Source organism: Dermacentor variabilis, chromosome 6 (genome assembly GCF_050947875.1).
Source record: "Dermacentor variabilis isolate Ectoservices chromosome 6, ASM5094787v1, whole genome shotgun sequence".
Taxonomy (NCBI): Eukaryota; Metazoa; Arthropoda; class Arachnida; order Ixodida; family Ixodidae; genus Dermacentor; species Dermacentor variabilis.
Window position 1 is genome coordinate 116,895,072 of NC_134573.1, and position 27,944 is coordinate 116,923,015.

General features: G+C 41.6%; 1 protein-coding gene across 2 annotated transcripts; it reads right to left on the bottom strand.

Annotated features, from left to right (window-relative positions):
* Window positions 1–570: 570 nt before the first annotated feature.
* Window positions 571–27,892, bottom strand: Ssadh (succinic semialdehyde dehydrogenase). Of its 2 annotated transcripts, none has more exons than XM_075695590.1 (11): window positions 27,727–27,892; window positions 27,241–27,369; window positions 24,689–24,811; window positions 20,500–20,583; window positions 18,234–18,404; window positions 13,210–13,470; window positions 12,238–12,381; window positions 10,346–10,504; window positions 7,363–7,532; window positions 5,211–5,269; window positions 571–1,549 (listed from the first exon to the last, which is right to left on the bottom strand). In XM_075695590.1, exons 1-11 carry the CDS (start codon window positions 27,757–27,759, stop codon window positions 1,341–1,343), a joined length of 1,542 nt encoding a protein of 513 aa, XP_075551705.1. In that variant the 5' UTR covers window positions 27,760–27,892; the 3' UTR covers window positions 571–1,340. The 2 variants fall into 2 exon arrangements, with proteins under 2 accessions (XP_075551705.1, XP_075551706.1); XM_075695591.1 differs by lacking the exon at window positions 27,727–27,892 and adding an exon at window positions 27,434–27,550.
* Window positions 27,893–27,944: the final 52 nt, after the last annotated feature.

The following is a 27,944-nucleotide window of genomic DNA, read 5'->3' on the forward strand; positions in this document are numbered from 1 at the left end:
TTTGTAGCGATGCCTTATTCTATGCTACTCTTATCATCCACCACACAGGGCCGCCTGATCCCTTTGATAATGCGGGCAGACCGTCGCCCTGACCACTGGCCAAGCGCGAAAAGCCTGAAAAAGCATAGAATCGGAAAAGGCATGGCTACAAAATACCGGCCCTAGTCATCTCTTTCACTACCGTGCGTTTATTGAATTGCGCCTTCAAAACATGCAGCAGAAGCTTGATGTGAGCGAGTTGGTTTTGTACACTTGAAGAAATGGGCGCTACGAAGACGCGAACCATAGGGAGCCTCCATGTACCGAGTCATGGAGGCACCCTAGCGGACCAAAGGAGCGCCTTGTCCGTCGTACAAGTTCCTCCTTTGGTCCGCGTCTTCGCAGCGCTCATTTCTTCAAGTATGCAAAGCATGCGTTGACGCTATCAGGGCGGGTTCCATTCTTTAAAAGAAAAACTCGATTTTCACCAGATTGCAAGCATGTATAGTGCTTCTGGATGACAATTTTTCGATGCATATCTACATAAACCTTGAAAATGTGCACTGGCGTTATCTGGGTAACAAATGGCAATTTTTTTTTCAAAAACAAATAATTTTATTGCAATGGAAGACAATTCAGGAAAGAAATTCCACCCTCCATGGCAGTATTAAAATCGATGAGTACGTACAGTAATCCTGCTGGAAGCAATACGTACAATTCTGGAGTGATACTTCTTGACACTCATGGGCATATTGTGTAGGAAGCAATTCTATAGGATGAGCAGAGGTGTCTGAGCTCAAATTAATTGAATGGAACAATCACGGTGTTATAACCACTAAACTAGCTGCAGTTCCATCTAATCTGTATTGTGGTCCACTGTTGAAAAGAACGGCTAACCAATAAAGCCAATGTAACTGCAACATTTCTTCACCTTTATCAGAAAGAAGTGGCTGATATAATCAAATGGAAGCGTACACATATCTAGGGACCTTTGCGTCTTATCTCAGCAATAATTGATGGTGGAATATATACTAACTACATGTTACATTTAACATTCCGTTTACCAGTAGTACATACCATACAGAACCAATGACGTATGTTTGATGTTCAGATTTCTATTAAGGAAATGCTCATATAAATATGTCACTCTGTCTTGGTTTGTTCAGGGCCATCACAGTGAGCACAGAGCAGAGACAAACAGTACAATTTCTAATTGCCATATAATGCAACAATGCTGACCATTTAGACAAATACAGGGGAAGCAGAGCTTTTGACCCTCTAGCTTATATTCACATATGGAGGCTCGTACGTGGTCCCTATGTAGTAGCCACAGTGTGATCCTCAACCAAAATGTGACATGTTCACTCTAAACCACCGAAACAGATGTATTTGATATGTGTAAATTCGTCGAGCCCATAATGCGACCCCTCGCGGCCAAGTCCAGACTCCTTAACACCACCGAATGCTGCTTCAGCACAGGATATTATGCCTTCGTTGACACCAACCATGCCCACTTCGAGTGCTTTGGCAACACGCCAGCCCTGTGCAATGTTCTCTGTGTAGAAGTAGCCTGAAAGAAAAAATACATAGACATTGTTCAGCTTTGTTTTTCATGTACAGTGCAGGCAGCTCACTTGGAAACAAGAGATAGTTGTTTAATAAACATTATCTAGAGAAAAAAAAAGTAAGAACAGAGACATACATGGCAAAGCATTCTTAGCAAAAGCCTGCCACTATCAATGTTGCTATAATGTCAAATTTAAACTTTATCACACATTTTTACTGTGACAGCAATTATATGGACACTCCAGGTGCCTTTTTGCCATCGCTTTGATGTTCCATATAAAGTCCAAGGGCGATAACGCTATCACCGCGCACCGTATGTTGTACATGCAAGTAAAAGAGTGCGAGGGTGAGCCAAAAATCGTGGCTCAATCTTGTGCGCACCAGGGAGGAAAGTGGGGAGGAAGTGTGCAGTCTCCCATTGCGTACAAGAAACTGGGGGGGTGCGGGAGGTAGGGGGTGCGTTCTACTTTAGTAGCAACTGCATATGGTGTGGTAATGCAGGCTTCATCTTGAAAGTAGCCTGCTTTGGGGGAAGAGTATAGGTGGGCTGACAGAGTGTAGCTTTGTGGTGCTCTGTTCTCACCACTCAGTTTGCATTGAAGCGACAGACAGCGTGGATTGAGGTTTTGACAGTGAGTGTCTGCAGTCATCGAGTGTGATGTATGCATGTTTGCCCGTGTGTAACGACACCATGCTTGTTAATTTAGCTAGCAAGCGAGTGTTCACAAGCTTACACAGCTGATAAACCTACTATTCTTACTTATTATGGCTGTCTACTAATTTGGTATCGCAATCGATGCTTTGAGTTTCAGGCAAAACTGAATTTTTTTAATGTAAGCTGTCAGTTGTACAAATCTTTTACTCTCTGACAATTAGCCTCGAAGTATTTCAGTTTGAATTAAATTCACAAAATTTTTAATAAATATATGAGGTTAACAATACAAGAATAGTTTCATGTAAGAGCCTGGGACAGAGTAACATTCTACAAGGAAGCGGACAACATCCAGCCAGGCTGCGGTGAGCTTTAGCACATTTAAGCCAAATGTGTACGTAAAAACGAGATTAGTAAAGAAATTTAACTTTATCAGAGGTACGTCTCATTGGTGGATGTGACTATAACCAACAGCTCGACACTGTTGTACACGTAATTTTCTGAGCCCACTTTATTAATGCAAGCTGGCCAACAGCTAGATTGGCAGTCCGCTTATTTATGCGCTATTTGGGACTGAGGGTCAGCAAAACAATTTTACATATCACTGCATAATGAAGTGATGCTACAACCCTTTGAGGTGCCAAATAATTCTGCCTATGGAAAATTCATTTTGACCACATTTACTCCATGTTCAGAATCACGAAAAGCATACAGCTGCAGAACAAACTGAGAATTTTGAATTCTTCAGTGAGGCCTGCCAAGTTTGCAGAATGCTGACTCGGCACAACAACCCTCTACAAGAACATCAGATATGAGAACTTGAACTATTTTGTGTCTAGCATAGTTGGAGAATACCTATACGACGACTTGAAGAATGTGTAAAACATTGTGAATGATAATGAAAGAAGTGAACCCGCTGCATGACAACATAAGGACATCGAGTGCAAACATCCAGTCGTCTACTTTCCAATGCGTCTTAGTTAAATACTTCACATGTAATATTCAAAGTTGCAGCACAGGTCTAATCAGAAGTGTTTTAAGATGCATGCTGCTGATCATGGGTGTTGTTGGTCAGGATCATGGCAATACCAGGCCTTACTTGAAGTTTTTAACAGCCATGATCTTGACTCATGGTTGCAAGCAGACCTTACAACATTTCACAGCATTTTCGCAACATCCATGTCCCACCATTTGTCCTCACTGTCACCTTTTCTTTCAAGCCCCTCTCCACTGAACATATTTTTCTCTTTCATATATACTTCGAACAGGAGAGCAAAACAACAACAAGGAGGTGAAAACATTTTTCTGAGGCTCTGTTCAGTCGGAGCACTATGTTGCACGAAGACAACAAAAAAATGGTCTCAAACTTTGCAAACTTAAAAGCTCATCTGCAAGGGGAAAAAAATAAATAAAGCTGGCTCAGATACACCTACAATGTACACAAAAGAAAAAGGGAAACAGCATGACATGTAAGATTTGAAAGCCACCACAGTCCATGATTCTGTATTGCAATATGGGTCAGTTCAAAAGGCTACATTGGAACACATTTCAATGTGCAACTTGTACTTGGGAGCAGTTCCACTTGCATACGACTGAGGTTTTGCGGTGCCATTGATAAGCCTGCAGAATGATTCGAGAATTATCTTCCCCTTCTGTTATGTCGCAGGAATAATTAATGTTCATTTCACAGTTAAGTTAAAGTTATGTTCATTTTATAGTTAACACCCCTGTTACTGCTGAGGTTGACAGAATAATATATTTTAAAGAATGTTAGATTAAGAGACATAACACACAAAGCAATACATAGGGGCTATAAGAGATGCCTTATATAGCTGAGGGCTCCAGGGTAATTTAGACAGCCTGGGGTTCTTTAATGTGCAAATACTTCAAAGCTCTGCACATGTTTTTTTTTTTTTTCATTTTGCCTGCATCAGAGTGCTATCGTTTGAGCCGGGAATCGAACACACAACCTGATGCTGAGGCAGTCACCATGGCGGGTTAGCAGAATTACCGACTGTTAAGTTTTGATGCCTCACAACCATCGACTGTATTGGCCATGAAGGATACCACATTCTGGGCATTCATTTTTACCCTCTGAGGTTCCTCAACATGCGTCAGTCTCGGCATGCGTGCATTTCTGCATTCGACCCCCATGGAAACGTGACCGTGATGGCCAGGAGACAAACGTGCAAACACTTGCCCAACAGCAGAATTCCATAGCCAACGAGCCACCACAGCGAGTGTTGATAAGATGTATTTACTATAGTTGGTGACTGCCCAAGAATGTAGTTGCAAATACAGAAACTTGAACAGAATTTACATAGATGCATCAGTCAACTACGCTTCCTCACTTCAATGATGTCACGGTAGAGGCAATCTTCTTTCAATAGAGGTGCCTCTCTATAACTACGGTATTTACTCATGTAAGACCCACCCTCATGTATAAACTTCCGCTTCCATACTTTCACAGTCAAATGTATGGAAAGAAAAAATAAATAAAGCTTTGTCAAAGACTGGATCTTAAACGCATGATGCTTTGTATCAGCTGGTACATTTAACGTTGTTGGAATATTTAACAGCACGAATGCCATTGAGGACAACAATCTTTGGGAAAGTGCCAATGAGGTCGTAGTAAGCTTCAGTGGTGATGGCAGCAACATAGAGAGGAGAAAGATGGAAAATGCGTCGGAACTTGAACAATGGTTCCGAATTTTGAATATAAATGTGCAGCATGTAGCCAGTGTTATCATTGTTCTGCACATCATTCACAACAGTGTCCATGATTTAAGCATCTAGTCAAATGCCTGACTCATGTCAGAGCCATACCCTGCCAATATTTCGAAAAAAAGTGCAGGTCTTACACTAGTAAATACTATATATTTTTCAACGTGGAGGCATAGGTCAGCTACAGTAAGGTTTTGTGCACAAAGCTCGTACCTAATTTACAGACTGTCAACACATACAGTGCAGATAGTAATGTCACTCTTCACCTTAGTTTCAAAAACCCCCTTACCTGCAAGTCCAACCCTGGTGGAGTTTGCAAGCTCTATGGCTTCCTCTTCAGTTTTGAACCTAATTTGCAGCGCACACAACAGATAAAAATTGAATGTAATTGCAGTCACAGCACTTAATATTGCAGTTGACACCCCAATTTCATGTAGTTCAATCATACAAACTTCTAAGTTTTACAAGAAATTTTCAATCGTATGATGATAAGAAATTGAGCTCAATGTATCAACAAACTTGATCTTACAAAAGAAATTTTACCTGAAGCCTGCTTCTATGAATCGTTGAAGAATAAGTGGGCATAATGCCATGGAGAACGTTTATGTGCACAAAATGGCATGAAACAGCAATCAACCCCAAACACAGCTGCAATCTCAAATGCAATGCAATTAGCTATAAAGCATAGCACATTTTGTGCAGCCTGGCAACATGCGATCTAATTCAATCAACAGGATCTGGTATATCTTGTGGTCAGCTTGATATACAAATTTTGCTCATGCCTTGGCATTTAGAATGCCATGTGCTGTCACGTGCTTTGGAGTTTTCAAGAAAGAAACTTAAAGAAAGGTAACCAGTTGACCCTTGAAAGGTTTGGTGGCCTCCACAAAGAAATCGAGGATATGAACTCAACACATTTGTTACATCCAAAAAGTGCGTAGCTCTAGTCTCAAAAGAATGAGAGTGGAATAATGGTTCTACTTGAAGTCACGAACTTAGCACCCAACTGTCGCGTAGTATTTTTCCAGTTTTACTAAATTTTTCATTTTGCAAAGTTCACTCACCCCGTAGATTTCATAAAATTGGGTCTAAACAATTTACGTTCACAATCTGGCACCCAGCACTTTTACCCATACTTCAATTCACGTCTACGCTTGGTTGAGAGTAGAAATGCAATGGGTGAAACATGGTGCAATATGCAGCAGAAAAAGCAATAAGAACAGAGAGTGTACGTTGACATTAATCATGCAATCATTCAGCTTGTGCTAGAAAGTAAACTTCCTTCTTGGTCAATATTACCAATCACACCACATTATACTTGGGTTGGAGTTCATCAAACCCATGCTTGAATGAGCAAACTCTAAATATTGCCAATTATCTTGAAAAGGCATGTAGTGGGGCCACTATGGTAGGTAAATACTGAGTGCTGCATAGCTATGCATATGAGTGCCGGTTATACATGTCTCTTCGTGCTAAGCTGTTGCCTGATTTCGGCTTAAATTTCACACAGAAGTGCCATTTTACCTGCAAATTCAGTGAAGTTTAGACTGCAACTTCACTTCACAAAGCATTTCTATATGCACAACACATGTAGGACATCTTTGCACTTTTATGGAAGGTTACATTGCAAATCTGGGCACAAATCTGTGTGCGCTACTATGGTCTTTCCTCATCTCGATTGAGTGAGTGTCTGACTGATTGAGTTTAATGTTCCAAAGCAATACGGCAGCTACGAAAGGATGTGTAGTGATGGACTCTGGACTAAGTTATATTGACTGGGGTCTTTCAATGTGCACCCAAAGTTTGCAGGTACATCGCCATTTCTGCATACCACTTTAGAGTGTGGCTTTGTGTGCTCAAGAGCAAAATGCCATAGCCACTATGGCAGGTTCTGTGCATAGTGGGCCATTCATTGCACATTTAAAGCCTGGGATCACACATCAATGGCACACGCCATATCGGCTTCCGAGACTACGGTCTGTGTTCTTGGAGCTTATTTCACACTTAATTGGGGCACCAACTGTCTGTTGAATTTTTGAAGGCACACACAATCTACATTAGCTTAAGCAATGTAGGACCACTTTTAATCTCAAAACCAATTTTATCACTTAAATAGAAAAAAAGTGCGTCCATCCTATAGGCTGTGCATTCGTACACGTGCGAAAATCACTGTTCTCTTGGAAGCTCATAGCGTTCGATTCTTGGCCATGATGATTGCATTGCAATAGTGGGCAGACTGCAAAAACGCTTGTGTACATTGCTTAAGGTGCCTGTTAAAGACCCCAGGGTGGTCCGAATAAAATCAGAGCTCTCTGTAGCATTTCTTTTAGCCCGGGTGCTGCTTCAGGACATTAACCCTTCCCCCTCCCCATCAACACCAGATGGTGACATCACATTTTCCTTTACACAACTGTTCGAACATTCAAACAGAGGGCTCTCACTTGATAACTGAGGCCACAGGACCAAAGGTCTCCTCCGCGCAGACCAGCATGCTTCTGTTAACATTGGTGACAAGCGTCGGTTCAAAGAAGTTTCCTCCGAGTGCATGCCGCTTGCCTCCTACGAGCACCTTGCCTCCTTTCTTGACGGCGTCTGCCACATGGTGCTCAACCTGCAAGTTTTCAAGAGGAACGCCCGTACATGACCCATACATGACCTACGAGGGTAGGGCTTTGCCTGCAGCATCCTCTGCTCAGGGCCACAGCTCAGACACCAGCATGCTGGCACAGGAGCGGTGTGCACGCTATGTGTAAGCAGTGTGTCAATGTGAAAGGAGACACCAGATATCAATTTCCAGTGTTGCAATAAATAAAGTACCGTAATTTGAACTCTAAGCATAAGAATTTTGCAGCTAATAGACCGAAGCCGAAGATTTTTTGCCTACACTGATTTGCTCAACGCTGATTTCCACATATGTGTCATCACCAGCCCAATTTTTTTCGTCATCATCAGCCTAACTTGCATCCACTGCTCAATGAAGGCATTTCCCAGCGATCTCAAAGTATCCCTGTCCTGCATCAGCTAGCTCGATCCTACATACCTGGAAATTTCTTTATTTCATCACACCACCTGACCGCACGCCGTTCTTGACTGCAATTTTTCTTCCCTTGTCATGCATTCGGTTACTCTAACAGACCAACAGATATCTGCTGTATGCACAACCCGGCCTGCTCCGTTTCTTCCTCTTAATGTCAACTGGAATACTGGCTACCCCCATTTTCTGTCTAATCCACACTGTTTCCACACATTGTGATGAATAAGGGGAATCCGTGGGGCTTAGTGTTTTGTTAATCACAACCATATGAAGAAACAGACAGTGAAGCCAGAGAAGGTGTAGGAGAACTTAATGATTAAGGTTAATCTAAATGTAGAAATAATAAGTTAACGGGAAGTGAAAGTGATGAAAATGACACTTGTTGCAAGAAAGGACTGAATCCACATCTTCGACATTGTGCTAGCCGTGCTTTGCCAAAAGGATGTTCTACAGTTCCGACACCATGAATGGCGCTGGCTAACACCCCCAGAGCTTGTCTTGTACGCATACAGAAATAGCCAAGGAAATGGGTGGCAGGATGGCCACTGCTTAATCTTTAAAGCTCCACACTCACAACGTGGAAGCAGTGTGTTCGACTCCTACCTGCAGCAAGATATCTTTTTGCCCACTTTCATTTCCTTTTATCTTACTATTTCTACACTTACATTAAAGAAACATAATTAATTTGAATAATTTCCCCCACGCTTTCTCTGGCTTCAGTGTAAGTTTCTTCACGTGCTTGTGGCCACTTTGTTTCTGTCCCCCAACATTACGTCAATAATTTTTTGTTCTATCTCACTGCGCAGTCCTCAGCTTTCTTCTCAAGTTTCTCTGTTATCCTGCAAGTTTTCATCCTATACATAAGTACTGGCGTACACATTTGCTGGCAAATAAATACATTCACTATTAAAAGACCCCGAACAAATGGTAGAGAGCATTAGCTATGAAATAAATGGACTCTTGTGTCACCACTACTGTTTTCCTTTTGTGTGTGTCCTTTTAGTGTAAGATATATTGTTTACCAAATGTCCACTAAACCAAGAAGGAAATAAGGTGACAACACCAATTTTGCACACGCTATACCTCACTCGATCTGTACTGTATGAAGAACTCTTTAAATTAAGCAGTCTAAACAGCCAGGCAAAGCTAACTACTTGCATTATCCCATTCCTTTGCGACACCTCACTTGCACTGTCAGCTGACAGGCACGGCTCAGTGCCTCCGCTTGAGCTCCTGCCGATGTTCCTCGTGGCTTCAAGTTTTATTAAGTTGTATACTGAAAGAGGCTAGTGCACTGCAATAATGTCCTTCAGGTACACCGAGACAGTTCGTGAAGCTGAGCTTCTTAAAGGACTCCACAGCATCATCGTTTCAAATGTTAAACGTTAAGATTCAATTTCAACAATTCACGTACAAACTTTTTTCTAGCTCTTCTTCGCTGAGAAATAGATGTAAAGCACTTAAGAGTCTCTAGGTGCTTACATTTGAGAAAGTGAAATATTGCCGCATGCGTTGTTTCAGACGGAATGTGATGTCCATTATCACTTTCAGTGTGGTGCGAGATGCGCTCGCCACATTTGAGTGCTCAAGCGTCAAGAATGTTGTAGCTACCCGTAGAGTGACCGGCCTGTCATATCAGAGGGCATACATGAACACCAACTACTGTACCCTGTTCTCAAACTTGTGCTGTTATTCTCACAATATAATCCAGACTGTATGAATGCACCTTTATAAGCAGGGAACAGCCCGATAGCCATGTCATTCGATTTGCCGACTGCCAACCGCACTGTTTTCTATTGCCGCTGCTGAGTTGTACTCGGGATTACAGGGCAAAAGTTCGCCCAGTGAAGAGTTTTCTTCCAAGGTGGTTGGTTGCCTGCCTGCCAGCACTCACCAATACCATGCGACAGTATTGTGACGTGAAAAGCGAGCACGTGTACTCAGACAGGAAGCCAGATGAACAGAGACAATAGATTTCAGGATATACAAACTATCTATTGGGGCAAGCTCGAGCATGATCAATGAAGGAACGACTCGGGCACCAGCGTTTGTAACTGGCACTATCAACAAATGGAACACATATACTATCAGCAATGGTACATGGCTGACACATTGCTCCTGTTTATATATAGAGTGTCATTGCACAATCTCCTTAAACTAGTAGTTATTGCAGAAATTCCATAAGCCCTGACATGCATCACAACAAATTTTCCAAATCTTCACACTCAGAAATTAGCCTTATCCTCTTTTCTTTTTTCTTGCAGCTCAAAAATTTACTTCCATCAGCAGCAGCAATCATTCACTTCCCTGGATGAATCTCAATATTTTGCAAATGAGACAGGAGGGGAGCAGACTTTTCTTGTAAACTCCAAGGAGTTTGGGCTCTTTACCTTTTCAATTGCCTTAGAGTTGATGAGCGGGCCAAGGGTGGTGTCTGGCTCGAATCCGTCGCCAATCTTCATCCTCTGTGGAATGGCCTCCGCAAGGGCGGCAACAAACTTGTCGTGGATGCCCTCCTGAACCAGAATCCTGTTGGCACTCACACACGTCTGGAAAGCAAAGTTTTAAGACGTTTCCTCAAATCTAGCACACTTCCTCCCAAATGTTTTCAAAAAAAAAAAAATTTGAACGCACCTAGTTTGCATGAAGTTATATTGGCAATCAAATGCTTTGCCCGTCAGGCCTTCACAGTGTTCCCATTACTTTTCAACATTCCTGCCTCACTTGAAACTGCGTTGCAGCACCGACTCGAAACAACACCTGCCATGTTCCCTCTATTATTGCGCTCGGCTTTAATATTGGAATAGCCTCCAAGACAAGTCCAACGCTCCACCCAATCTTGGAGGCCACAATAGTATTTGGCCCAGTGGTAATCGTCTCCGCCACCATGTGACGCCACCATGTGACGCCATTACTTTAACAGCCATGAGATATCTTCGTTTTTGGTGAGATCTAAAGGAATCTAGCCAATGGTCATGTTCTTCATCACTGCATACAAATATACAAGACCAATTGTGGAAATTTCAGAAAGTCTAAAGAAATAGCAGGCAGTCTTTTAAGTGTAGTTATAGCTTTTCTGCTGTGTGTACCGTAATAATCCTTGGATCAGACGGTCACAAGAGCACCGTATAGTGAACAGGCAGGCCTCTTTAAAACATACTGCATGCATTTGAAAACACTTTGGGTGTGGGAAAACAAATGCCTATAAACACAAACGCTTGTGTGGCTGCTGACAGTGCCAGCGTGCAGTCACCTACAAGTTTCTATGCTTTTGTCATTTTTCTCATTTATTAATTATGCAAGGAAGGCCCCGCAAAGGCCCATAGAATGCTTTTTATTTTTTTCCAAGAGCATTTCATTTGAAACACCAGTGATTTTTTCCCATAGCTCCACTATTCTTCTAGTTTGTGGTACAGAGTCAACATTATGTACGTAACGAATGTCTTTGATAAATTCAAGGTCTAGCTTTGTTCATATGCTGTTGCCTGCTTTTAATGATGTTGAAGGTGCATCGAGTGTGGCAAAAAAAAAAAAAAAACATCTATGAGCAGAGTTAATTGATCCTTGAGTGGAATAACTGCCACAATATCTTTTTTTTGCTTGCAATAGGTGCATGGTAACTTAATTCTGATTAACCTGGTGGCAACTATACTTGAGAACTGTGTATTATTACTGTGTTTGGGTGTCTCATTCTTTTTTTTATAACAAATTAATTATTTTTGTCATGCACAGCCAAGATGGCCTTGCTGGATCATTATACGTAAAAACAAGGAAACAGACATCACATGTGTAACAACTGCCAGGCACACAATAAGCCCCATTTTCATTTTCGCTTTTTCCAAGGTTTTGCTATAACAACACACAGCCATATAAAATTATAGATACATACATAATCCAAATTAGTCCACATTATGTTAATCATATCAATGTACTACCACCTGACAAAATGGAATTGTCACTAATGTATGCATTCCTAAGTGACACTTCAGTTTTATGATAAGATTCTGAGACATGATTTTTTGGCACGTTGCTGCATCAATCTGTACCTACGTTGTTACAGTGAAACAGAGAAAGAGTGCAGTGTTGCACTTTTTCGCTGTTTGCAGCGACACATGACAAGGCAGTTTCTGCACATTCGGTGTCTCTTCTTGCGAGGATATAAAAACAATTGTCAAGGAGTTTTCAGGTTGCAGTCGTCACTTGACCCGGTACCTGCACCGTGATAACATGCTTCGCAGTCTAAATTTCTGGCACTCAAACTCTTGAGAGAACAATAGCCGACCTGGCCGGTGTTCCTGAACTTGCAAGCCAAGGCTCCGTTGACAGCTTTCCCCAGGTTGGCAGAGTCAAAGACGATGAAGGGGGCATTCCCTCCCAGTTCCAGCGACACTTTCTTCACGCTGTCAGCACATTGTGCAAGCAGGAGCTGCAGAAAAAAAAAAATTGCGAAGTGTGCCTCGCCATTTTCATTGACTAAACCAGCCATCCCGGCTATCATGCAGTGAGCTTCAGAAACACACGGATTATTCTACACAAATAATCCCAAGCATATGTTATTCCGAGTCTTGTTGAGAAACCACCAGCAATTTTTCAGTCACTGACATTCAATTAGTAAATAAAAGCAACGAGATACGCAACTATTTGGTTGTTGCTCCAATTGTCAAGATGTGAATTAAAGGGTTGTATAAAATTGTAAGGAATGTAAAAATGAAGTGTTTCTAACAAAGTTTACATAGCGTGTTTACTTTCCCCGGCAAATAGAGAAAGCCCACGAAATATGAAAAAAAATGCCCTGTGTCTGTGCTTCCGTGCACATGCAATAGCAGTGCCATCAAACAGTCTCAGTTGAAAAGCAAGTTGTTCTTCTGTTACTAGACCAAGCAGCAGCGATAACAGTATGCGAGTTCTTTCCACAACATGCATACAGTTCCTAGCGATTACTGCATATCAAGATCAAGAAAATGCGCTGCCCTGAATGGCAAACCCAAGATGAACAGCTTGCTTCCCCACTGAGACTGGGCTTACAAGGAATATCGTACATAACAAAGACATTTTTGTGTTGGACACATTCGTTATGACTAGGTTTGACGGTAGCCCAAAAGGCTTACTCACATGATAGTTTAAGCATTTGCTCTATGCCCTATGTTTTTTTGGCATCCTATTCTATGCTTTGACTTAGTGTGACATAATTACGCCATCACAGGAAGCCAATCGGCCACTACGAATGTGTCACTGACGCCAATGCTTGCTTCACCTTGCCAATAGCCGAAGATCCGGTGAAGGAGAGGGCATGGATCTGGTGGTGCTCGCACAGGGCCTGGCCGACGCCGGGTGTGTTCTTCTCTGAGCTGGGCAGCACGTTCACCGTCCCTGGCGGGAAGCCGGCTTCATGGGCCAGCTGGGCCAGGGCTAGCGCTGAGAGCGGGGTCTCTGGTGCAGGCTTGATGATGCAGGTGCAGCCCGCTGCCAGGGCAGCACCGATCTTCCGGGTGATCATAGCGTTGGGGAAGTTCCACTGTGGCAAACATTTCTTTTCTTTTTTTTTGGACGCACCTCTCACTTTTGCTTACACTGGCCATGCTGGCGATCTCGGAGGCCTTAATCTGTGGGGCCACTACTGCCTACTTTGAGCAAGAGGTCCACTCAGATAGTGCACCACACCCCTACAAGCAGCACTGACAGATGTGTGTGCGTGTGTTTGCACTTGCTCTTTTACCGATATGGTAGCACATCAACAAGTTCTTTCACTGGGAAATCCAATTGAGTTCAACTGAGTTCCCAGTTAACTAAACTGCGCTTTGCATAACGTTGAACTTTTGCACCAATTACCTTTTTATCATCAGCGTTTGACTACAACCTACCAAGTATAAATGTGACATGTTATGTTGCAGGTGCTCATAATACATTTTTGCAGTGACACTACCAATCCAGTCTATGCAATTTTCTCACTTATAAGAGCTTTTCTCTCAGTAAAAATGACGGTTTGGGCAACTCGGAATGTTTTACATTTTTCCCTTTAAACTTTACTTTGTATTTGTCTTTAGTATTTGCATTAGTGCCATACTAAGAAACAGAAAATATTAGTTTTTACAACTATTTCTGCCAAGAAAACTGATCTTTGACTGTAGGAATGCAGGTGCTAAATTGTGCACAAAATGAATGTGTTTTAGAAAAGCTTTTAGTCACAAGTGTTTTAGTCACAAGTCACAAGTGTCAAAACTTGATATGGCATAACATTTATGTCATTCAATGACATAATTATACAGTGAAGAGAAAAACTACATACAAAAAAGCTGTGGCCCAACCATCCACTAGACGATACGAGTTTGCAAAAACCAAATCCATAACACACAAATTAAGCTTCTTGGCAGCTTTTAATGAGGCACACAAAGAAACTACCAATATATATGAAAATATCAATGAGAAAGGCCTTGCTGCTTTCAATAATGTCCTGCTGGATGCCATCTTATATGAGCGCAAATCAGAAAGTCCTTGCCCCTATATTTTTTAGCCAAATTGTGGCTGTAAATGCAAAGCCAATATGTCCACTCCCAGCGGTGGACCTTCCTTGGACCGGCCCAGCCTTGTCTGCCGCTAGCTCCACGTCGCTGCTGTCAGTTCTTGAAGATGACGGCTTCGCTTCGTATGTCCACGGCGTACGAGCAACAAAGTGTGATTCGTTTTCTATGGAGCATGGGGACGAATGCCCATCGAAATCCACAGGGAAATGCAGCCCATGTATGGGTTGAAAGGTGTCTTGCTTTGAAAAGCTTGAGGTGATGGTGTTGTGAGTTTGCAAAAGGAATTGTCATGCAAAAGACTTGCATGGCAATGAGCGTTCGGGGAGGCTGCATGCATCGCTGACTGACGACAGGGGCATCCCAAATTTAGTGCTGCAATGGGACAAATGTCTGAACCAGTGTTGGGGGGACTATGTTGAAAAATAGTGTAAGGTACATAGAATACTATGTATATTTGTAATCACCTGTATGTACCTAATTTTGGCTAATAAAAAACAGGAGCAAACACTTTCTGATTTACCCTCGTATTTTGCGCCAGCAATAGAACCAAAGTATTAACATGTGCTTGATGGAAGACAAGCCAGTAAACCACTATAACATATAATGTTCTCGAATCCGGCAACACTGATGGCTTCAGGTAGCATGTGTTGGTCTATTGACCGGTTGCCGTCACCCAAAAAGATCATATTCTTGTGACGCCTGCGGCAGAAAGGATGTTCTATGTCCACCGCCAAGGCCTATAAGTGGTGGCGCTGGCTAACACTCCCAGGGTTCTACAAGGAAACATAAATACCCAAGAAAGTGGACGGGGAAATGGTGCCGCGGTAGCTCAATTGGTAGAACATCGCACGCGAAATGCGAAGGTTGTGGGATCGTTCCCCACCTGCGGCAAGCTGTTCTTTCATCACTTTCATTTCCATTCATTTATCGTTTCTTTATTTCATTTATTAAGCACAAGTAATTTCCCCTATGTTGTCCTTGGTGTCAGTGTTTGTTGGCTTCTTATGATATGACTAATAAAAATCGGGCCTTTCGGTTAACCCCATTTCTTCTCGTATAGTATATAATGACAGGTCAAGAACGCAGCAACAAATGCCTCTCACAAGGAAATGAAACTCGTATGTCTTACATTTATCACCACTTATTATGTCCTCTCCTGGCATATATACCGTATACACCCGTGTAAGGACCCCACTTTTTTTCTTTCTTGCTATCATGACAAGATGCAATCCTTATACAGGGGCAGACTATTTCGGTTCATTTTCTTGGGCCATGCATAATCCCTGTGATCCCTTTGTAATAAAAGAGCGAACTTTATTGCTCTTATAGTGCATTTATTTGTTCACAGATGCACATGATGTGCCTGGTGTCCCTTTAGTCTTCACTACTGTCCCTATCAGCGCTGCTCAGGCTCAGTCCGGAAGCACATTCATGGATACAGTCATCCCCCGTGCCATCCATATGCCTGTGACTTTAAAGCTTTTCACAACAATATTCAAAAACACCGCATCCTGTGTGCTCAAACTCACAGAGGGGACATGCTGCAACACTTTTTTATGCAATTAGCACCTTTTGAATACTTCAGGTGCTTTGACTCCATCTATCCACTAGCCTCTTATGCCGACCAAGTCACCAAAGTTTTCTACTAGCTTGGGCCACTAGGTGTGTACTCATTCTTGCTAAGCCGCCGTGGTTGTTCCATCATCGTCATTCCAGCTTCATCATCTGAATCTCGTCACACTGTTATTGTACTGTTGTCATAATTTCAGGAACATCATCCAATTGCTAAGATGAGTTTGAACAGCTGAACTAAAGGAACAAAGGAAAACAGGCAAGTACATCACTGTACTAACAATTGAATTTGTTTTCATGCTTGTGGCTGCATATATAGTAGTGCATGCACAAAAATGAAAAGACAGATACATAGTGTTCATGCCTCATATCGGCCACATAAAGGGAGATGATATGTCACATGATCACATGTCACCTGCCGGCAACATATGTTCTTTCTTTAGTCATCAAAAATACTGAGGGGGTGCTTAAGCACATGCTCCCCTCCTTAGATATCTCAATGGGCTCCACGATTACCCTCTTTGTTTGCTTGTTTCTGCTTTTTTTTTTTTATGCTAACTTGATTAAAACGGGCTTGGCATGCACATTTCCTGCAATGGGCCGCCAAGTATCTGGTGTTGTCTTGAGTGAATCTGCATGCTCTCTGGTCCACTTATCGAGGCATCTTCCTGTTTGCCTGATATAGGCACAGCTGCATGACACAGGGATGCGATACACGGCAGCTTGCTGGAACTGTGCGCATATTGTTTTGTGGTTATTTTTGCATATTTCTCGTTCCCTGTCAGCATTCACGGCTCTGTACATGGTCAATGTCTAGTTTAGAGCTGAAAATACAATTTTCAAGTCCCGTCTGTCAGTGATCTTTTTAAGACTGCTACTCACGCCATGAAAATATGAAAAGATGGCAGGCAGCCTCCTTGCGTTGTCTTCATCTGTCAATGTCTTGATAGGGTTCTTGCATTTCAGCTTCTGAAGCATGATCTCAAAGATGGCAACTAAAATCTCTTGGGGGCAACTGGCATCGCTCAGCCTTGCAGCTTGTCCCTTAAGAGTGTCTAGCATCTCATGGTGGCATGATCTTTTAATGAACATTAAAACCGCAAAAGCAACAGCTCGCTTCATGGTTCTTGATTGGCTGGAGGCATAAGGGAGCAGACCAACCTTGAAACAGGGCTCATACTTCCAGCAAACATGCCAAGTATTTTTGATGACTAAAGAAAAACACACCTTGCCGGCCAGATGACATGTAATCACGTATCATCTCTCTTTACGGGGCCGATATGAGGAGGGACGCTATGGAAGAGTGTCTTTTTGTTTTCGGGCATGCACTACTATACATGTAGCCGCAAGCATGATGATAAATTCAGTTGTTAGTACAACAATGTCCTTGTCTGTCTACCTTAGTCATTTGTTTTTTTTTCAGTTGCACTGTTCAAGCTCGTCTTAGCTATGAACCAACTAGCTCAGTTAAATACTATTGTGTGACCCAATTTTCCTCATACCAATCATGGTTGGTATAGTGGTTGCGCTTAATTTTGTGTGCGCAGCATGCACATTTTCGAAATGTTAATTTGAATTTCTGGGTGATCTTTGCTTTAAATGCTCTGTATAGAAGCTTGCCTTCGTCTCTTTTTTTTCTCGAATAACATTTTGAATTGACTTTCTGTTCACAATGTGCTTGATTGTGCACTGGTAAACTTCATTATAATATTGATGTTTTTGCTTGAGAAACTGCTTATACCACGTTTATTGCTTTCAATTCTTTTTTCTGTTGTTGTTTTCTTCGTTTTTTCTTTCTTTTTCTTTTCAAACATTATTGTCTTTGGAATGCCCACCTGCTATGCTCTCAACTGAGAGTGGCAGCATTGAAAATAAATAAATAAATAAATAAATAAATAAATAATGTGCCATTAGCCTTCCGTAATATGTCAAAATTGCTTGCGCCCCGCCCATACATACGAACGTGGCACCTGCTCACATAGGCTGGGCCCAAGCCATTCCAACCTATCACAAAGGGTTAATGGCGGATTCGGAATAAAAACAGAGTGGAAAAGCTTTATATTATCCCAGCCCAGAAGTCTTGATTATGACACATGAAAAAGCACAAAACAAAAAGAAAACAAAACAAAAATGACAATATGCTCAGGAAACTATGAGCATGGGAAATATGTAAAGCCAGACACACCGGTGTGATGATTCCTGTGACGCCCACTGGCTGCTTGATGAAGACCATTTCCCTCCCTTTCACAGGAGCGGGCACGTAATCGCCGTACATGCGCCGGGCTTCTGCAGCAAACCACTCGAGAAAGGAGGCCCCGTAAACAATCTCCGAGCGTGATTCCACCATTGGTTTGCCCTGCAGCAGGTAGGGGAGACATTAAAGGGGGCGGAACACCAAAAGGTTGAACACCCATAAGTCCCTTTGACAAAGATATTAAAAAGGCATTTTTAGCAGAGCATTCTCGGTCTGCTCCACTCAGACCTCATATTACTCAGGCTGGTGTACCCTAATGTGATTACTCAGATCAATGTATCTTAACTATTTGCCTACAGCCACACAGTGGGAGTACTAGCACTCATGCACACAATGCTCATAACGACAGTAAAACTTAGGCGGCTTCCCATGCTCCGTGACGAAGGCAATTGAGCACAGTATAGAGCGTGCATCTATACTCGGTTCCTTTCTTGTTCTACAGCCAACCTGACTGAGTGCTGCTGGCATCTCGGGGAGACGGGCACCTTATGAAAGCGAAATCAATACAGTTCTCTGCAGCCATCTGAGCATGTGAAATTTGAGCAGAGTAGAATGTAAATGATGCTCTTCTAGAAATGTCTAATCTATGAAACAATAGTTGACTTTGACATGTATGCATTGTCCCAATTCTTTCTTTTTTTGTTGTATACTTATGTTTCCAGCTGTCGCATTTATGAAGGTTATTCTTTTTTGTTATTGCTGATGTTTTACTATGTTGTTTTGACACTTTTTACAAAGCTGTTTCTTTTTCTGTTGATTCCTAGTGTCTCATAGTGTGGTCCTTTTGCTTGTGCATTTGTAGACGAATGACTACACTTTTGTGTTAACTGCCCTTTTCTACGCCAGCTGGCCGGGCATCTGTAGTGATAATTCCTGTCAAGTAACGCTGTGCTTTTTCTCCATTGATTGCCTCCATGCGTCCTTTCTTTTTTTCTTGTGCCATGTTCTTCACTGATAAGTCAATGTTATATATTTTGAACCACTTTGAATAAAACCATTGACTGATAGTCAAAACATGTGTTTCATATTTCCTTCTGTCCTATGTGCACACAAACCAACTATAACCCAATTTTGTACTACTCTCCTTAAGTAAAGATGTATTAGCAAATTATACTTTTTATTAGTAAATTATGCTACACAAAAGATCAAAGTCATTTTTAACAAGTACATTAAGGAGAGAGGGCAGCATGCAAGTCAAGGATTCCTTGCTGTAATATGTCTAGGGGGATGGGAACATGCCATTTTTCTTTGTGTATTTTTTCCCAGATACTGGTATTTTCTTTTATCTGTGCCAGCGAAATAGCAACTGAATGGTTACATTTCAGAAAGAATTTATATCTCAATATTAACCTACAGTTGTACAATGCAAGCAACAGAATAATATCAAATTAAAATAAAATAACCTTTTGTTGGCCGGAAAAAAGGCACATTTGCTATGCAGAAAACTGCTTCTTTTTGAAGCAAATGCAATGCAGACAGGTTTGTAATATTTGTGGTGCACTAAACAAGGCTACAGTATTGAAACAGTGAGAACACCAACAACTTGTACAGAATAACTGATTTTAGTAGGAAAAAAATATAACATTCGTGCAATAATACCAACAGCAGAAGATGCCTTTTACACAGGTATTCGACATGATCGTTCCAATTCAAATTACTAGAAAAAATAACTTAAGTGTTAAAACCCAACCAACACTCTCTAAATATTCATTTAATAGGTGTATGTTAGGTGACACTTTCAGCATTTTTCCTCTTCCGCATGCACACCACAACCTTTGTCTTGTAATTTATACGCAGTTTACTTCTTCCCATTGTGCAAAACTTGATAGCACTTATTTCCTTGCTGTTCTCATTCCCTTCCTGTAGTTGCCGTAATAAATACTGCTGTGGTGTTGCAACTGGGCGAAACCTGAGCTGTGAGGACACAAAAAGTAAAAAATAAAGAAAAAAAGCGGGGGGGGGGGGGGTGCTCTGAACATCAAAGAACATGAGGTTCTTCAAGGTTGCTCAAAAGCACCTAAATGAGAGCACACATAAATTTTTGCATGCTGCCCTTGTCCATATTATGTATAGCTGCTACGGCAAGGAGTTGAACCCATAGACTTGTGCCTGTCAGCTGATTGCCACGACCATTAATAAACTGCACTAGATACAGGAAAGATGTTGTCAAAACAAAATTTTAAGGTCTGCATCATACATTTTCAGCAGTCATGAGCTTGGCAAGGTCTTCAGCGTGCTTGTTTTGCAACTCGTACAACCTGAGTAGCATTGCTGACCGCTCCTGTAAAAGAATACGAGATCAAAGCAAGGGGACAAAGGTTAGCACCATTATATTTTAGATTTACACACATTGCTACAACTCAGGAACAGGCAACATCTTGAATAATGGTTTTAAGAGGCAAGAGCTGTGATGTTTTCACTAGGTAATGTGAAAAAGTGGCGAGTACATTGGCAACAAAGAAAAATGGCAAGTGACTATAGTGGCAAGAGCAGGCAAGGTTGGACAAAGAATAAAAAGAGGCAAAACAGAACAAGACCTAAACACCAACAATCCATGGAATGAGTGGGTGACTGATCAGGCAAAAAAAAAGAGAGAAACACTACACAAGCCAGAAGCAGCGTCCTCATATACTGAGCATAGCATAAAAAAGTTGTGCCAGGTATATGAGACTATCCCAACTACACCACTGGCTGATTTATACTCCATTTCTGCCACAATAAATTAGGTCCATTGAAAACTTAGTCTCGCCGCATTTTTGTATCTTCAGAACCATGAAAAACATACTGCTGTAGAACGGATTAAGAATGTTCAATCCTTTTTTAACATGGAGGCCATATAGGATCATCATATAGGATCATCATATAGGATCATCATATAGGATCATCATATAGGATCATCCTTGTTCTATATTCTTTCTCGTGTTTCATTTTTTTGTGCACTGCCCAAGAATGGACCGTATAGAATGAAGACTTTATGCTATAGAACAGGGGTGGCCAGACAGGTCCAGGCAACAAAGAGCCCCCCACTCCCCCCCCCCCCCAATAAAAAAAACATTTTACTCAAGAGCTGCAGTAAAAGGGGGGGTATGGTAATTTTTTTTTTTTTCGTCCAACAGTGCTGGTGGTCACAGTGAATGCCACTCATGCAGTGACTGCCTCTACATTGTGCTTCCCCATTCGCGAAGCAAGCACCTTGAAGTTTGGCAGCCTGTGCGCACGTCTCTTCTAGAACACAAAGGAAGCTGGTCTATAGATGCAAAAAAGGGGGAGGGGTTTACAGATGCCAGAGAGTCGCAAGCCATACTCGGACCTGCACTTTGACCCCACTACAGAACTCTCTACAGTAACATCAGATATGAAAACGCCAGCTATTTCACCCTTACCAACTTGGACAGCACCTATCCAGCCACTTGATAATTTAATATGTATATATACTTGATGTAGAACATCGTGAAAAACCATGAAAGAAGTTAACCCACTATTCGATGACATATTAACACCAAGAGCAAACACCGAAATGTGTACCTTGCAACTTGTTTTACTTGAACAGCTTACATACATTATTTAAGCTTGCAGCACAGGTCCAACCAGAAATGTTTCAAGATGTTTCCGGCACATTATAAATAGAATTATTTTCATCAGTGCTCTTGCTTTTGATGCACTATATTGGAGTGCACAATTCTGCACACAGCATCTGAAGTGGATGTCTGCGAGGATTGCTTGCCTGTTTTGCTCACAATAAAGCCAAAATGCACATCATCAGTGGCAACACCGCTAAATAAGTGTCGATTTCAGCACAAAAAATGGTCGCAACATCTTTCATCACTACAGTGAAATTCACATTTCACCACAGCGACAGATGGTGCCATCAGTCTGTTGTGGCAAAATTGACCATTCTTCTGTTGTCATCACAGACAACAAGTATTTAGGCTTTAAAGCAAATGGAACAGGTTAGTATTCAATTGAATCCACTGCAAAATGCTGCCTTTATTTGAGCAGGAATCAGTCAGCAGTTTAAAGTCACCTGACACTTCTATTTATGGGATGCTCAGTATAAATACAATATCGCTAACAAAAAAAGAAATTGTTGAGATCAGAAATTTTATTTTGCAGAGGCAGGAACAGAAGGACACAGGCATTTGCAGCTATTGTGTAGGTGACTGGGCGTGGTTCATCCTCGTTTTGGCGAGCTCTGACAGACACAAAGGGATTTTAGTGGCTGTCTCCACAGGAATGCTTCTGAAAGGCCAGCCAGCAAAGTACAGGTGCATGAGCACTTCTGAAAAGCTCAAATTGAGTGCAGTTCATTGACAGTCCTTCCTTTTTGCTAGGACTGCTTCTGACATGTGACTGCACCAACTGTAGCCGTGGTGAGTATAGTATATTGTCTGTAATAGACAGTCAATAAATTATCAAGTTTTAAGAATGCATACCATGCAGGATAAAGATAAGTGATTAACTTGTGCAATGCTTAAACTGTGTTCCCTCTAGCCACAAATTTCTCTTAGCCTGCAGAAATGTGCACCGTCTCCAAACGTGAAAGTTACAATAAACTATCTTCTGCTGCCACTCTGATCTTATAAACACCTCCGTAAGCAGGTGTGCATTTGTTCATTCATAAACAGGCTATATGTTTGCCCAGCATTAGCATCCCAAGTGCATCTTTCTATATGCGGGTGTACTGTGACGTTTACTGTGTAAGTGTATAAGTACTATGTAAGTGGTTTTTTTGTGCTGGCAGACACGGACATAGTACAGGACACATGAGGCACTTTGCGTGTCCTCTACCCCATTCCTAAGTCCACGTCTGTTAACACACACAAAAAAAAAATTCGCAATACATAACGAACTCACCCAAATTGTAACTCTGACTTTATCCATATAAACCGTCACCATACCAAGTGACAGAATATGAAGCCACAGAAATTATGCAACATTTGAGGGCAAGTTATAGTAGTATAGTAGTAAGAATGCTTTTATTTTGTCGAAGGGGTGGCCTTGGGTACCATAAGAACATTCTCTGACAATCATCCATTCACACTGCAGCCCACAGCTACACGGCCAACATCTGACAGCCATGAAGAACCATTTGTGTTCCATTTCTGGCTTCTTCTTGCTACACATGTAGCTACGTATATGATATGCACACCTCACAGAAACCAATCCTGTGCCATAGAGCAACTAACTTTCACGGTTGTGCTACATATATGAAGGGTCCTTCGTTTTCAGGTAAAACCCAATAATTACACATTTTTACACCCCAAACACATTTTACGAAAATCAGGTTTAACCCAGTTTCTCCTGAAAGTTCCACCTTTTTGTAAAGGGTAAGAGCAGGTGTTACAAAACGAAGAGCGTTGCTTGCCTGGCATGTGTGAAGTGGTGAATATATATTATTATTATTTATAATTATGTGAATATTACATGTGCTTTATTTTTGCTTATCCCTCAAGAAAAAGCAAGCATATAGTATAAAATATAATCAGCACCTGTTGGCCTTGAGCAAATGAAAGCTTGTTGCTCTCTTAGCAGCCACATTTGCATGAATGCGATCACAGTGCAGCATGTCACATTCCCCGCACTTCGCATACATGTCATGGTGCTAACGCACTAGAAAGTGAATTCAGCACTGACATTGCTCGAGCATTGCAAATGGTAGCTGCAATGTTTAGAGGATGTTTTCCTAAAAGAGGTACATGCAATAGCTCGAGACAAGTGTAAGATGAACAGAAAACTGCTCAAATTGCAAACGATAATGCTTGTCAACAAGGTTTAGACAAGGAAAAGCATCACACCTCTTGTGAAGCATGCCTGTGTACACTACTATTTGTGCTTTTTTTTTCCTTTGTTAAAATAAGGCAGCGAACAAAATAAACAAAGGGAGTGCCAAGTGTGCGTCTATATGTCGTTTTTCTTTTGTGGTTCCTTTAATGAGTGTAAATAATACCTGTCAACAAGAATTTGTGCAGATTATATAGTTCCTCATGACTTGCGAGCAGCTCTCTTTGTCATCATATGTTCCTGTGAATGATTGCCTTTTTAAACAAAATTTTAGTGTTCAAAAGCTAAAAAGCTAGAAGCCTGCGTTAATCATTTGTGAAAGTTACCAGGAAAATTTCTAAATTTGTGTTAACTGCCAGACAGCAAAACCACAGATTTCTCTCTGGTATTTAAATAACATCCAACTGCCCCCTAAATAAATGAATAAAAAACAGCATATAACAAAGCACCCTGTATATATGCAGTAATGTTTTGAAAAGGGTGTATCAGAATGTATAATGGCTCGATTGCTGGAAGCGAACAGGAGAGAATTAACTGTGCTTTGGAGAATATGCAAACTGTACATATTTGGCTCAACATTTCGTAAATAATGTAAGTAAGTGCACCTTTGCTGTAGTCTCCTTGAATGACTTGAAGGCAATAATGGCTGCCTGGACTGCTTCTTCAACATCCTCTGAGGAGCAGTCAGTGACACTGCAAATTACTTCCCCATTTGCAGGGTTGAACACCTGAAATAAATTAAAGCAATTACTTTTATGTCCTCAGGTAGCACATATACATCTATAAGATTCAATTCAATTTCATTCAATTTGTTTTTCCATGATAGCAACGAGGGTGCAGCCGCATAAAGGCTATGGGACTAAGCAGCTTGTTGGAGGCGGCTGCCCCCTTCTTTGGCAGATGGACAGCTTAACATCAAAACATGCTTCAAACAGGTATCTATATAGTAACCAACAAAAACCCAAGATATATTGCCATGCATGCATGCGTACGTATATAAGTGCATAAAAATTTATGTACAGACATTTGCGTGTTAAAATAGATTAAAAAGAAAGCAACATTGTACATTATCACATAATGGGAGTGCTTATACAGATTACCTTAACTTAGAAAACGTACAGCCGGTTCAATGTTCAGTCAGACGAAGGCGAAGAGAAGAAAACAGGAAGTATGGAAATAAATGTGAAGTAGGACAATATTCCAGCATAGGATGGAATACACATTCTAATAAAGCAGCGCAAAAAGAAATAATAAAATTGCAGCAATGACTGAAACAGAATCACAAGAATATACATGTAAGAGATCAAAAGTTAGATAATCAATGTGTCCGCCCATATGAGGGTTTCAGAAAAGTATTCACAACATTTTAAAGGACTGAACAACTTTTATTTCTGTATTGTCAGAAGAGGGGCCTTCTGTTAGTGTACTGAAAGTGTTTGTTTCGACGAAAAACATTATTGCTTCGGTCTTGTTAACATTCTGTTTCAAACTATTTTTAATGGACCAGTCTTCAAGCGCGTTGTTTGTGTGGTGATACATATTAATGTCAGATCGGCCGGAAACAAACAAACTTGGGCTGTCTGTGTAAATAATTATGTAATGTGTGGAGTTGTCAATGTGGATGATTTATTTGTGTATGGAATAGAAAAAAAAGGGCGAGGGAGGCAGGCTCAAAATGCTTCCTTGCAGAGCACTGGAAGTAGGTGGTTTTATTGCAGATGAATAGAGAATGACCTAGACAAATTGTGTTTTGTTTTGTAAGTATGACGATACAAATGAGTGGGATGCAGTACAAGCACTGTAACAGTGGAAATATTTAAGTAAGGCTTCATAGTGAGTGTGATCAAAAGCTTTGGTAAAATCTAAAAATAACCAAGACTAAGTTCTTGTTTTCAAAGTTGTGTGAAACAATCTTTTTGAGCTAGGAAGCTCTAGGTCGGTAGACTTGCTTCTTCTGAAACAATGTTGTGCCAAACTAATAATACTGAGGGCGGTCAATAAAGCATGAAATATAAACCCTTCAAGGTGATGTGTACACAATTGTGTACACCAAGATAGTAATCAACAGCAATATCACTGATGAAAGTAATAGAAAGATGAAAGCGTCTGATAGTTCAGTTCCTTGCAGTTCTACACCGTCTATGACAAGTTTAGTGACTGCTACCAATATGAAGCGAATATATTGAAGATTGCGGACATGTCAATTAAATGCCTCGCAGAAATTTGCATTGGTTTCCACATGAACTTGCATATACAGCCCACATACAGCAGCCACGATATATCAATCTACAGCATTGGCCAAAAGTTCACAGGCTATCACATGCACAAACATATGTTGACTTCGTGTGCTGTAGCAGTGCTTGTATTCGATTCTAAGAGAATTTAGAAGAGGGAATTAGGGACACTTGGGAACAGAAAGCTGAGCGAGTTGGTAGGGATTCACGATAGTAAAAGGTAAGCATGAAAACACGAAAGAAGTAGAGGGAAACGTGTCTTATGGTCAAGGCCATTGGTATATATAATGGATAATATATAATTATTTTACATAAAGATGAAATGCCATGAAACAGTTATCTTTTGTGTAGGCCCACACGTGTTCCCGATTGACGGTTAGCACTGCCTCCATAGAAAAACATATCTCCATGCTGCCTCGATCTCCTAGCTGAGCTTGTGCGTAAATTCATTTGACGGCCGGGTAGCGCTGCCATTTCTGAGCATATGCACTGATAAGTTTTGTGTCTATCTTCAAGCTTCTCCGCCACTGTGCAACCTTTCGGTTGACAGTCGTCATTTCTGTTGTCTGTTTCTCTTTTTAATTGTGCCCATGCATTGTCTGCACGCAGCTTTCTTTGGAGGCAATATAAGTTCACCACCATCCACAGCGACTCCGAGTGTCAAAATTACTTCAGGAGGCCCACCACCCGTGTGAAAGCCAACATATTCGCGCACGCTGTGACCTATAACTGGAAGCTTTTGATAGCTATATACAGCCGCGGGTCTACATATATGTATACACGGGTCTTATGTCACCGTCACGCAGCGAAAAGTGACGTAGTACGTACTACAAGTCTGTAAACATATACATCGCTATGCCCGCGTGCATATGCGTTCACGAACAGCGGTTCGAGTATATTAAATATATGCATGCGATACTCACGGGGAAAGTGGCTCCACTTTTCGACTGCCGCCAGCTACCATTGATGAAGGCTTTCTCGTGCGCCAGAGCATATTTATGCTGTAGTCGCACTGCCGAAGTCCCGCACGCACGTGACACCATGATGGGCACCTGGGTGACAGAAAGAGCGAAAACGTCACCGCACAAGGCAGAGAAACTTCGTTACAGGAGCTACCTTAAATTACATCGCTCCGCGTGCAAATATGCGCTTCGTATAAGTTGCACTTTCACTATCTTGCACTTTCAGATCTGAAAGTGCAAGATACACACACGCAGCGTGGTAAATGAAACTTCCGACTCGCGCGGTGCCCGATAAAACTGCTTTACTCTCAACTAGTTTTTTTTTTTTCTTTCGAGAACGAAAACATAAGCATCGCGCTACGATAAACACTCGCGGGGTTGCTCAAAAGCGTCTGCTAGCCACGGTGGTTTCGCCATCAGTTCACGCAATTGGTTAAAAGAACATACCAGGATTCCGGTGCTTCGGAGAAACGGCAGCATCTTTCGTCTCTTAGCGGCCTGTGCACGCCCTGCTCGCGGTACCTAATCAACACTAAACGACAGATAATAAAAACTTATTCCCGAGGTCTTTGCCACTGCACGAAAGCCATGTTCATGGCGCTGCGCTAACATGGCCAAGCCGCTTAGCCGCATTGTCGGGTCTACTCTGTGCGTTTTAGAGAGCG

Bases quoted from the DNA above. Each gene is read 5' to 3' on its own strand.
- Ssadh (XM_075695590.1), bottom strand. From the start codon at position 27,759: ATGCTGCCGTTTCTCCGAAGCACCGGAATCCTG. The intron at 24,812-27,240 runs GTGAGTATCGCA...AATTTATTTCAG, and splicing joins AAAGTGGAGCCACTTTCCCC to GTGTTCAACCCTGCAAATGG. The intron at 7,533-10,345 runs GTAAAGAGCCCA...GAAAACTTGCAG, and splicing joins ACTCTAAGGCAATTGAAAAG to GTTGAGCACCATGTGGCAGA.